Below are 12,637 nucleotides of genomic sequence, written 5' to 3'. Positions count from 1 at the left end.
TCCAACAAACCAGGGCATTGGCGCGGCTACGCTACTAGGCAGCTATCCGGAGCTCCCGATACGACAACAAGGGGATTGTGGCTTTCAATAGTATAGTATGTATGTAATGTATTGCATGCAGGTGAAAAATCCATAAGTAGTATAGTGTATTCTTGCGCACGGAAACCAAGTCTATAAGCGTCCAAAGATAACAGCAATTGCATCCAACAGATAACTGCTCAGTGTAAAAAGGCAAGAAAACAACCAAATCGGATCAGAAATAGATATATACAGGGGAAGTATACAAGGTGTTGCTGCTCGGGGGTATAGAGTTCGTAAAACAGCAAGGAACAAAAGGGGGGCAGCATAGAACATCAATCACAAATGAAAAAGGGGGTAAAATCAAAAGAAGAGAAGAGAAGAAGAGGGGTAATCGCTAACCAAACCCAATGCAAAAGAACAACAGGAAATAACAAAAAATAAGTCTGAAACCAGAGACTCATAGAACATAAAACAGCCGTTGCACTTTTCTATCCAGTCAGAAAATCAAGGAAAAGGTCAAAGGGGAAAATGAAAAAAGAAAATAACAAAGGAAATGAAACCCAAGGAGATGAAGCAAATAAGGTAATAGGATCTGGGTCGGGTGACACCGTATCACCTCGACGGTTTTGTGAGCCCTCAGGGGGGTTGAATTCGGAGATTTTGCGTTCTTTTTTTTTTTTGGATTTTTTCTGGCCGTTTTCTTTCGTTGAAGCGAATTCGTCGAAGATGCGGTCCTGTGATATTTCCCGTCGAGGTAGATTGCTCGTTTCCACCCGATTGCCAGTGCTGATAGTGGTGTCACAAATGACCACTTGTGTGATGGACTGCGTCAAGTTCGTTTATAAAGACAAGGACTCATAAGCCCTAATTAGAAACCCGTCGGTTCACTAGGTGCGTATGCGATTATATTAGGTCGTGTGGTGAGAGTCTCAGGGTTTTCCTTTGCGCGTTTCAATTTGTGGTGGAATTCGGGGGCTCTAGATCGCCCACTGTTTCCAGCCCATGGGGGTGGCGTAGTGTGCGACAGGAGGAAGAGCGTGCTCCTCGTATCCAAGGTGGTGAGGTGCCGACCATGCGGGAGATGGGTAGTGGCACTGAAGAGGCTGACGCTCGCGTTAGCTTTTGTTTTCCTGCGTTAAAATGGATGCGACTCAGGGAGAACTTACGGGCTGGACGAGGCTGTCGTGGAGAGAAAGAGGAACCATGTTCGACGAGTGCAGACCGGCATCCTGATCCCAGCATCGCACATTGGCGTGCATGGACATGGGAGAGGAGGACAGGTCAGACTCGATGATGTTCTCGGGGTAAGGGTCGACAACAACGGGAGTCGAGGAGAGAGACGATCGGGGGTGAGAAGGAATCGACAAAGTCGCACCGTCCGACGAGGGAGAAGAGCAGGTCTCGGGAGATCCGTAGAATCGAGTGTCCTCCACCGACTCGTGGATGTGGTTGCCCGGGAAAAGAGGCGTCTGGTGCTCGGAGTGAAGAGGCATTCCATTCCACATCATACCACAGTCGCCGGCCAAATCGGGGTGAATCGCCGGGCCCACGAGGGAGCCAATAGACATGGAGTTAGGCTGTTGGGTGACAGCGAGGTAAGATCCGGCGCTGGGGTCGATGGGCGCGCACTTGGGCACGTAGTGAGCTTCGGAGACCATGGGAGCGCGGCTGTGTCTTTCCCATTGCGTGTTGTCCATCTGTGCCTCAAGCTCGCTGGAAAAAGAAATCATGGTTAGCTATCTGCTAACCGGAGCTTGCGAAAACAGACCGTGAGGAACTTACTGTCTCTCCATGTGGCGGGCCAGTAGGTCAGGACGGTGGAAAGCCTTCTTGCAGTTGTGATGCGTGCAACGGAACAGTGCCTCAGGGTTGTGGTTCAACTCATGGCGTCTGCGGTGCTCTGCGCGAGTAAAGACCTAGAGAAATACGATCAGTCGAAAGATCTTTCGAAAGGGAACATGTCAATGGACAACGGACCTTGTTGCATCCAGGATATTCGCAAGCATGCACACGCTTCCCCTTCTTTGCCTTGCTGATGCGGTGGGTGGTGGGAGTGTAGGTGATGGGGAGAGGGATCTCCGTGGTAGGGCTGAAGCGACGCATAGTGGTAGTCCCCGAGGATTTCTTAGCGGCCATTGGTAAGGACTGTGAGAAATTGTTCCAAGGAGTGTGAAGAAGTAGAGATTGAAGAAGAGTGAGAGAGAGAGAAGGTGTTGGTCTTGAAGGATGGTTGTGAAGATTGTAGAACTGATTCGAGATGGATTGGCGGGTGGGGGAGGGAAGATATAGTTTTTGAGTTGGACGAAGATCCCTTGGCCGTCCAACGGATAATTCAGGAGTATTTCAGGAACAGAGCCCTGTGCGGTATGGGTGTGGGGGGGAAAGAGGATTAGGGTGGGCTGTGAAAAAGTGATGTAAAAAGCGGACTTGGAGTGTAGTCCGTAGTCGAGGGGTGAGATCAGACGGTTCTGAAGAAATAATTTCGAAAAAAAAAATGCCTCGCATCTGCAGGTCAGGTTCGATGTAGTCAGATACGGCAGGGAAAAAGTGGATAAGGATCAAGAAAAATGGAAAAAGAAAATAATCGATCTGAAACAGACGGAATGGTGGCAGTAGAGGCTTGGAAGGGGGAGAAAAAAAAAAGGTGAGAATGAGGAATTGATATAGAAGTGCCAGAGTGGATATTGCGAGGTACCGGTGCAAAAGATCTACTGCACACCCTGGTCGAGTGAGAAATAAGTCGACGAAAAAGAAAAGAAATAAAATAAAATAAAATAAAAACAATCCAACGGGATAAAAATAAAATAATAATAATAATAATGACCAGAACCGAGCTTGCCATCAAATAGGCAATGGAGCAGGACTATCAGTTCACGAGTAAGCGAAGAGTTGGAGGTCAATCTGCAGGATGATCATACCAGCACGAGGGCGACGTGGGAGGGGGTAGAGCTAGCCAGGACGGAGTGACAATTAAATTATTTTATGCCGATGCGATTTGCAGGATATTTTTACAGACCAACAGTCCGTCCGAACGCCAGCCAAACCGGGAAAACCAACTGCACGAGGCCCGTATCGACGTGACTGGTGCGCCTCAGCCGCACCTGCAAAGTCGGGGAAAGAAGGCCTGCAGGGCAGAACATTATTTTCCTTTTTATTTTATTTTATTTTATTTTATTTTTATTTCCTGGTTGATTACGCGAAATGTACGGTCACCGGCGACCATCGCAAATATTATACTTCAACGGTTGTCGGTTGGTTGATTCCACCCCGTCAGTGGCAGAGCCATGGATTCTGGATCTCCATCCCCAGCGCCACGAGGATCAGGAATATTAAACCCTGCAATGATAATTTAAACGAACGAGACGACAATAATAATTAATTAAACCGAATTCGGAGCTAAAGAGGGTGGGAGGCAGAGGGAGGGCAGGGAAAATAATTAAATTTCTCCAGGACCACATGGCCCAGACTCATCCCAGGTCGATCCCGTCAGCTCCCAAAATGGATGAACACTCCTACTTGCTGTTCCTAGTAATCCGGGAGACTGCCTTACCCAAGGGAAAAGAACCATTCCAGAATGCACTTGAAACAAAGCCCATGCACTGTTCCCTACGTTGTCCTGCACAATCAAATGGTGATGGCCAACGGATTAATCAGGGTAGCATCCAACAGCGGCGGAAAAGCGTGGTGGTGGAATGTGGAATTTGCACATGGCAGGAAAGGAATTGTTGGTTGTAGATCGCATCTGATTGGCCCGTAGGGGGCCAAAAAAGAAAAGAAAATAAAAAGGCAGGAAAGATGACAAGAGGACGACGGGTGAAAAAAAAAATAATAAAAAATTAAAAAATAAAAAAACTACCCTTACTAGACAAGGTACTCACTACATACCCTACAGAGTAAAGACTGGAAGATGGAGATTGGAGACCCTCTCTCAGGCTCTCAGTTTCCGAGCCTCGATGGCCCACACTGGATAGGGACATCAATTTTCTCTACCGCTATCTGTAGCGGAGTCAGTAATAAGGCAGAAAAAAATAAATAAAATAAAATAAAAATCGAGGGATAAAAAAAAAAAAAAAAAATGAGCCCCACTAGGCGAAATCCAAAGCTAACGATGGTCGGAGTGGAGTCGCCCAGTCGACCCGTTCGAAGTTGATACCGAGATCGCCAGGAAAATAAAATAAAAAAAAGGGAAAATAAAAAAATCCCCAAGCGACAGTCTCATGGCATCATAATAACGATGTCGCGCATTCCAACCTATCTCAGACATCGAACACTGCGTCAGAAACTGCAAACCTGCACCGCCTGCAGCTGCGACAAGAATCGGATTGTTTCAAGAATAGCAGCTAACCCTGTCAAACTGCTAATAATAACTCCGGCTGCATATCAGACGCTGCCTGAATGGACGGGCAACCACAACCGGGGAGATTAGCAGGCAATTCCATGTCACCCGAGCCAACGAATGGAATTTGTCACGCCTTCCCCTCCTTAACTAACACAAGCAAAGCCTCCAACGGTGCCCCGCTAGCCCAGCTGGGCAATCTCAGGTTCATCAATTTGCTAGGAGCAGGTCGTCGCGCCCACCTCCGTAGTCCGAGTCCGACCGTCCGACCTCGTTGCTCTGCTGCCTCTCTGGCACTCTGGCTCTGCCTGTCTCCTCGTCCCTCTCTCTCGCTCGCTCCGCGGCAGTTGATCGGAGTTAGGCGTGTCCGTTCTACCCACCGTGTCATAGCATCACTACTCCGTAGCGATCGATCTGGCCGTCGGCTCCCTTATTTGATTTTATTATGATTTACCTGGGGGTTTCCGTAAACCGCATGTCCACGGATGTTACCTGTCGACTCCGTATTTATTTTTACTTCGGTTCTCGAGTCCGGACTGACCAGTAGGGTAGATTCCACGCAAACTCAAAAACGGCAAGTTGAATGATTCAATCCCGCGTGCAAACACGCAGAGTAGGTACATACGAGACGCAGATTGAACAATGGGATAAATATAGACCTGTTAATTTATTCGTCGCGTGGTATGTATATCATCGTCATCTTGACGCCCGTGGGCTGCGTGGGCACTAAAATGCAAGGAGTCGCAATAGATCCCGGCTTGAGTTAGAGGGGGCCAGGGGGGGAAGAGGACAAGGGGGACAACACGTGAGGGTAAGGATGGTCGAGTTCCTGTTCGACACCTCAAGGCACCCCATGATTTACGGGAAAAATCAGCCTGTCGAGGGTTTTCTCCCAATCGGGTTTAGGCCCTGCATGGCTTAACCCGGACTAAGCCATACCCTGGTCGACTTAGCCGCTCTTGATAGGTTTAGGAAACCGTACACTTTCCGAAAATGTTAATGATCCTAAGGAGCTGAACCCACTGCGAAATCCATCGGCAGGAGCACCAAGCATCTGAGAGGGGGGAGGGAGCGAAAAGAGGCAAGACACGGCGATTTGGACGGCTGAAAAAAGACAGGTACGAGAGAGTCAAAGAAAACAATCGCAGGAAAATAAAGGGTACTATCTACACGTTGGTACAATTTTCTTAACCAAGCTGCTTACGTAGTATGGTTGCGATCGTACGGAGTAGGCAATCGCTTAAGCGTGGACCTGCTCGGGAAAGCCGGTAAATCACCGGGATAATAGTAATCAGGCTCGACTGTTCGAGATGTCAAAAAATGCGACTAATTTTCCCTCCCGGTCCACGCTCTAATATTACGACTTTCTCCAATGAGAGGTCTAGGTCCTTGAGATCGGCCGGTTGAGAATGCGTACCGCGAAAACAACCAACCCCATACTACCTACGCCAGACCTCCTGGGATCCATGGAATCCTGGATTCGCATACCACTGCCTATGAAATTGGGAACGTGGTCTATGATTCAGGGTGATTGCAGGCTTTCCCAGCCCTGTGGGGCAGGCATTCCTTCCTGCCATCATCCAGGTCAGATTGCGAAGAAAACGTGTTGTTAGATTGTTTCATCTGGCGGATCAGTCCTTGGTCTGCATTGGCAAACCACTACGGAGTCGGACGGAGTAATAAATTGGTGAATTTAATTAATCGATTTATCCGTGCTCTGTGGCCAGTGATTTAATTAATAAAAATCAAAACGACCATCACAATGGCCATTAGTAAGGGCGTAGCACACAGGGCGGGGAAGGGCGCGACACACTAGGGGAGCACCGGGAGCAGAAGCAACGTAAGTTAGCCGGCCTATCTGGGGGAAGGTCTTTCCCCGGTCACGCAGTCGGCGACCACGTTCTGCAGATCCCTGCCGCTTCCGGGAAGGCCCGGCTATCAAACAGAGTTTCCATGACAGGAAGGGGGAGGGCAGGATTCGAGAAGTAAGAGAACAATCGAAACATTCCGGCATCCCCCCTCCATCCCAGTGGCCATGTTTCCAAACGATGCTGATCGGTAACACCATCTCCTGCACAATCTGACAAGGATCGAGCGTAGCTGCAGAGTAAGCGGGCTTCCACGGCGCTTCCACAGGCCTTCGACTTGGCAGAGCAGTCATCCAATGAGTTCGGGTCCCGGTTGTTGGCCTGAGGACCGGGACAATCGTGGCCAAGCGATTTCACAACAATGGCAGCGACAATAACACCATCAACACTAGGCCCAGCCGACCTGCAGATTTTAATTGATCCCACCCGCGCCAAACCGGGCCTCGCGTCCTGGCGAGATGGATCCCGTCTATGTTTAGTGTGCATTAGATGAAGAAGACGTGCTGTCCGTTCGCCGGTCAGGAGGTAAACACAGTGTCACTCACGGCATACTCCGTGTGTTGGTTTGCTCGAGCTAGTCGATCTTCGAGCAAGCGCGTGGCTGGTATGGAGAAAAAGGGATGTGGTTATGCAGGTAGGTACAGCCACTTTGAGGGCTGAATTCCTGGAAGCAGTCTCCTCCCATCGTGGGTTTTTTTCACGTGGAGGACACCTAATGCAAGGGGCAGAATCCTGTTCATGCAGCAAAAAGGGGCATCTTTCTATCTGGAGGTCGAAGGTCTGCAATTCTGAAACTGCAAGGTTGACATGGACGGCGATGTAGTCATCGCGACGAGATGGCATTCCGGAGCTTCCTTGCATGCAGCACGGTGTCAGATTCTTGTCCCGTTTCAGGCAAACCACTGCCTGACTCGGGAACTGCCAGGGACCAAAGGCAAACACGTAGCTACGACTAGCCAGGATTCGAACAGCTTATCTGCCACTTCGCAGCATGCGTATTGGGATTCAGACTGACGCCGAATCGAGGGCGCTGACGATGACGAGGCGGGGGATGAACGAGTAGTACAGAGTGCCCTATCGAGGTTACTCAACATTGATCGCGGGCCGGGATGCGCGGCGAACACCGCACTATCTTCAACAACGTGGTACTCTCATGTGGGGAAGAGGAACGAGGTGCAGTGCAACCTTCAATTGTCCGTAGCTACCTACCTATCTACTCGGAGAAGTCCTGCGAGTGACAGGGGACGCCGATTGGCCCAGGAGGCCGTCGTATCGAGGGGAAGTGATGACTCATCGTAAGCTCGACTCCCGTATTGCCGAATTGGTGCTAGCGCCTGGACCGAAGACTGTCATGTGCCCGGTTGCTTCCCCACCCAACCGCTGCAGCCGGCTTGGACGCTATCCCTCTTCTGGCGATAGTGGCAGCAACAGCCCACGGGTGAGGCTGATTGGCCCGACCCCCTGAACTACTCCTGTCCGTTGAAACCTTCCCCCTCCATCGAACTTGTTCTCTGAACCTTGTCCTCTTCGCTCCCCCCCGCCGTGAGCATGCACCCATGATGTATGTTGGCCAAGTCGTCGGTCCTGCCTAATGTGCATACGGACAAGGATCAGCATGGCTACATGCGACCCTGCTCACCGACTGATTCTACTGCAGCCAGCAATAATTCTGAAACAACACGGTTCTCCAGCTGTAACAGTGTAACCTCAACATCATTCTCAAACCTTCTAGTCAGTCGTGGGCCTTTACTAAGCACTATCTTGGATCGGACTTTCTCGGCAGTGGGGATGGGGGGTCTCTCGCCGTGGTCTCCGCGGTCGGAGTCTGCATCCGCAATGTCCGCCCATCTCCGAGCACTTGACAATTCCAATTTCTGAACCATGGGAGGTGAAGGATTTACAGTTTAGAGTGGACGGCAATATACTGCTAGCTTCCATCCTCTGCCCGGTCTCGGGTCCGACGAGCGAGGCCTTTCTCAGGATTGACTTTGCTTTGACAGATGGCTCCGATAGGGCACAATCGTGCTCCAACTCCAAGGTAGCTCAGGAATGTCGCATTGTCTACTGATCTACGCGGTCGCCAACTGAAGGATCTGAAGGGAAATGAGTTGCCACCACCGACATCAGTGACCATCTATTCTAAACCATCCCCAAGGAGACAGCTGCATTGCTGCTAGGGGTGCAGAGACGTCATAGTCTGCCAGGGTGGCAGTATTCACGTCAGTCAGATCTGACCATGCAGGGAAGGGCCATGTTGAAACGAACAACCTGAAACATGGCGAAGAAGTTGATGGTGGTGATCGTCCAGAACGCTGCGCCCGGTGGATAAGGTTCCTCGATTAAAAGGGAGATTGAGAAGAGAGTGGGAGGGCGAGAAGGGAGGAGAAAAAAATAGTAGTAATAATAATAATAAAAACACCAGTGCGGAAACAGTGCACTTCCCCGATCCGGCTTAGTCTGTGGGGTGTGCGAAGTCTGCCTTGGACGTGGCCTGAGGCCATATTGCTTATCTAATGCACTCGCATCTTGACATCTTCGTCTTGGCCTTCATCTTTCAAGTTTTCTGCTCTTCTCTAACTCCGACGCCAACTCCGACTTGAGCCTACTGGACTGCGAGGTAATGATCGACCATGGTACGGACAACGGAGAACGGATACTGTGCAGTGTACGGACAATTCTACTGGTGAACAGCCGGGCTCTTCAACAGGGATTCGGAAATGACGCGAGGGAGCACCTGTGCCGACTAGCAAGTTCAAGTGATGCCATGCCAACATCTCGAGCCGATCACGGGTAACAGTCCGTCAAGTCGAGTCTAGGCAGTTGGCTGGAGAATGGAGATGCCGATCCAGGTGGTCTGTTTTCATGGCAATTTCCTAGTTCGTTCACGTTGGTCCCCCTCTTGCCTCATTTTTTATTTTTATTATTTATTTTATTTCATTTTATTTTTTTTTTTTATTATTTGCACGATGGAGATTCATCTCCCTTCGATCGACAACGCTAAATGACTAGAGTGCCAGCCGCTAACCGATCGTGGATAGCGGATAGATAACTCCATGTCGATCACGAAAAATAAAAGACACCATCATCCACCGGGTTTCGCCTGATAGGAGGACCCAGTCGAGTTTCCGTTCAGAATCCTCCCATGAATCATTTCGATTTCAAACGATGCGGTGGAGACTGGAGAAGTGGTCAATCGAGCAGCGTCGGTGGAGCCGATAGTTATCCACGACCCAGCCGGGGACAGGCGGCCCGGATTGGCCCGCTTGATAAGCAGTGTCCATCATCAGATAAGTCCGTCGCCGACTACGCCTGTTAGTCTTCTTAGTCCTCTTAGCTCGTCTAGTCTAGCCAACAACAGCCATTCGTTTGATTGCCGTACTCCGGAGTCGCCTACGGACGGTTCCTCCCTGGCCTGGCCTCAGTGCGGACTACGGAGACGGGAACGGGAACGGAGCTCAGGCGGACCGCCAGGTAAATCGGATCAGAAGCCCTGTCCCTGGCTCTCGCTTTTGCTCGGACTCTCCCTTTTCCCCCCTGGCCCCCCTATTCCTAGCTAAGACTCCCTACCCACTTACCCAAGCCTCAATTGATCCATTGTCTCCTTATCGAGTAAAGTGGCACGGTCCACGTGAGGGCCAATCACTTGCTGTTGTGAATCAACTCGGCCAGGTTCCACCGGTATACACGAGTCAGCTCGACGAGGCTCTTACTGAATGCGTACAATTAGGGGACAAACTGAGCCCCTCTCAGCCACTACTTGCTGAAGATTCGCTTGAAGATTCGTCTCTGAAGATTTGACTCGGAAGGATGTGCGGGAGAGACTAGCTATCTGAAGAATTTCGCCATGGCTGAAGAATTCACTCGAGCTGCGTCGTCCAGGCATCATCGTTTTGAGGCTACGAAAGCCAGGCTACCATTATCAAAGAGAGGGGAACAGAAGTGGACACCGCCTTTTTTATCGACCATCGTCATTACTTGGTTGCCTCTGTGGGCGGGCCGCGATCGACAATTCCATGGGAATACCCGTTCGCACATCAGGCATCTGCCGTGAAAACCTACTTTCCTATTTGGACTCGCCGGTTTTTTTGCTTGCCGCTGGTGCCTGTACTGCCAGGCTCCAACATACGACCGAAGCGCTCGTGGTGATAGACCCCGAGGGTAATTAATTAACAGTCTATATCCCGTCTGATGAGGGGATACAGTGTCCAATGGACTGATACATCCCCTCCCGTCACCAACAAGGGATAATCCACGACCTTGATACGACCATGGAGAGGATAGATTGGCTTGGCACTGTTCCAAGTTCTGATAACCATGCATGGACACGTTGCCGGCTAATCGCCTGAATACTACGCCGGAGTACGGAGTAGGACAAAAAAATTCCAAAAAAAGGCGAAAATCGATCAGTCAACTTTCACACGGGCCGGGCTCTCGTAGTGATTCGCTATGGAGTATATTTCCATAATGCTTCAGAAGTGTCGACAAGCCAATGACGCCGGTGGTGAATGTTGGAAAACTACTCTTTCGGGAGAGGCGCTTATGTTGCACCCTCAGCTCGTGGCCACTAACCCGTCACTAATGCAGTAAGCTGCAGAATTCCGCCGCATACGGAATAGATTGATGTACATCCATCAAGCTAGCCGGGGTATTTTCTGCGGACTACAGAGTAGGACCTGTAGAATCTGGTATTTGGCAATTTACAAGGGTGCCATGCGTTGGGGGCAGGGGGGACAAAACGTGGCCTGATGGTCTGACGGGAGCGCTCACACCAACACGGTCGGGAATTTAGTGAACGAGGAGCAAGGGGTGCCCAGTGAGCGGCGGTAGTAAGTAAATCCCTCCTTTTTTTATTATTATTACTATTGTGTGGGTGTGTGTAGGTACGGAGTCCGGAGTCCGGATCGTCAACAATAATATCGATAGTCTATACTTGACTCACGTTGACAACTTGACAGACATCCCACTCCCCACCCGTTGAACAGTGCGCCAGTAAAGCCGGTGACAATGCGTATTGTTCCTGTCTGGGCTCGTCACCCCCGCTATCATTTTATCATCGGCTCTTCACGGCAGTATATGCTACGGAAGGCCGGCGAGTATACCAGTCGATCCTATATGATCACCCAGGCCAGGAGCTAGTGGAGGAAAGAAAAAGGGAGCCCGCCTACCACGCGGCCAACAACGTGCATTCCTTCACCCCCTATCTTGGACGCAACAGGAAACCCCAACGCGGACAATAATTAACAACAGGATTCAACCCCCTACTTAGAGCGTCCAAACCATGCATGATCCGCTTTAGGATCATCCCAGCCGGGCGACTTAGAAGCCACGGACGATTTACTAGCAGCTGCTGAATGGATTCGTCGGGCGTTCTTAGGCAGGACACATGCCTGTTCCCCCCACCCTGTCGAGTCACAATTGCGCCCATACCATGCCACGCCACGATACTCATGGGGCCAGGGGGTGTTTGATGAAACATCCGACCACACGTGTGCAAGAGCCTCGCCAGATTTCTATGGGGAGGAGAGGGGGAGAGGAGGTTGGGGCGATCATGCAGCGTTTCGCCGTGACAGGGTTTCGGCGGATAACATCTGGGCATTGACGAAAGTTCACCTCCTACGGAGGGACGATCGGACCATACAGTGCACGCATTCCACGCCCAGCGTGTGTTTTTTTGGGTCAAGACATCCCTAAAGAATCCTCCCTGGGGATCCTCGATCAAGATATCGACCGGAGAAATTCGGCATGACTCGCATCGAGGATGGAGTTCAATCAAAGGAGTCCCATATAGATCGATTTCCCATGGCTCCATCAAAAGGGTCGAAAAAGAGTGGTAGCGGCTCAACCATGGATGGGAAATTATTATCCGCGTGTTCGATGAGGCATTATTTTTTTTTACCCTTTTCCACCCCTTTGCATATCCCCATTCCAAAGAGGGGGTGGTCATATGCACGATTATTACAGCGTACAACTAACAATTAACGAACAGATTAGAAAATAGATTATCATGGCAGGGAGGGGGAGGGAGAAAAAGCAGTCCTAAGCGATAGCGACAGGCAGCATCTCCATCCGCTCCATAACCAGGTTCCCTTAGTGACTACGTAGCAGCGTAGTCATGCCTGACTAAGGGACTAAAACTCCACCGACGAAAGAGCGAACATGCAAATCATGGACGTCCCCGTCTGTAGCGTCCAGGCTGGACTTCGAACGGAGTACGGAGTACGCCAGAGGTGGAGAGCACAATCAACTGCTAACCGCGTAGTGCTCTGCTACTCCCGTACGGACCACGGACCGGACTGCCCTAGCCTTAGCCTTCAGGCCCATCTCCTGCCCAATCGGGCATGACGTCTGTCCAATCAGCGGCGGCGCTGCTCGGACGGCGCTAACCCGAGCGACTACCACATCGGGCTAGTGC

The 12,637-nt window shown here is 50.6% G+C and overlaps 4 protein-coding genes across 4 annotated transcripts; all 4 read right to left on the bottom strand.

Annotated features, from left to right (window-relative positions):
• Positions 1–110: 110 nt before the first annotated feature.
• P170DRAFT_140450 (uncharacterized protein) lies at positions 111–451 on the bottom strand. Its single transcript, XM_024842466.1, has one exon. It carries the CDS (start codon positions 352–354, stop codon positions 172–174), a length of 183 nt encoding a protein of 60 aa, XP_024705566.1. The 5' UTR covers positions 355–451; the 3' UTR covers positions 111–171.
• A 489-nt stretch (positions 452–940) lies between these two features.
• On the bottom strand, positions 941–2,352 carry P170DRAFT_140453 (C2H2 finger domain protein). The gene is made up of 4 exons (XM_024842467.1): positions 1,999–2,352; positions 1,804–1,937; positions 1,188–1,734; positions 941–1,124 (listed from the first exon to the last, which is right to left on the bottom strand). The coding sequence occupies exons 1-4, from the start codon at positions 2,155–2,157 to the stop codon at positions 999–1,001; spliced, it is 966 nt and encodes a 321-aa protein (XP_024705565.1). The 5' UTR covers positions 2,158–2,352; the 3' UTR covers positions 941–998.
• Positions 2,353–6,052: 3,700 nt separating this feature from the next.
• P170DRAFT_140442 (uncharacterized protein) lies at positions 6,053–6,871 on the bottom strand. Its single transcript, XM_024842465.1, has one exon. The coding sequence runs from the start codon at positions 6,709–6,711 to the stop codon at positions 6,238–6,240; it is 474 nt and encodes a 157-aa protein (XP_024705564.1). The 5' UTR covers positions 6,712–6,871; the 3' UTR covers positions 6,053–6,237.
• Positions 6,872–11,147: 4,276 nt separating this feature from the next.
• On the bottom strand, positions 11,148–12,275 carry P170DRAFT_140409 (uncharacterized protein). The gene has a single exon (XM_024842464.1). It carries the CDS (start codon positions 12,167–12,169, stop codon positions 11,423–11,425), a length of 747 nt encoding a protein of 248 aa, XP_024705563.1. The 5' UTR covers positions 12,170–12,275; the 3' UTR covers positions 11,148–11,422.
• Between the last annotated feature and the right edge of the window lie 362 nt (positions 12,276–12,637).

Source organism: Aspergillus steynii (genome assembly GCF_002849105.1).
Source record: "Aspergillus steynii IBT 23096 chromosome Unknown P170scaffold_3, whole genome shotgun sequence".
In the NCBI taxonomy this organism is placed as follows: Eukaryota; Fungi; Ascomycota; class Eurotiomycetes; order Eurotiales; family Aspergillaceae; genus Aspergillus; species Aspergillus steynii.
Note: the sequence above shows the minus strand (reverse complement) of the source record. Positions and strands in the feature narration are given on the sequence as shown.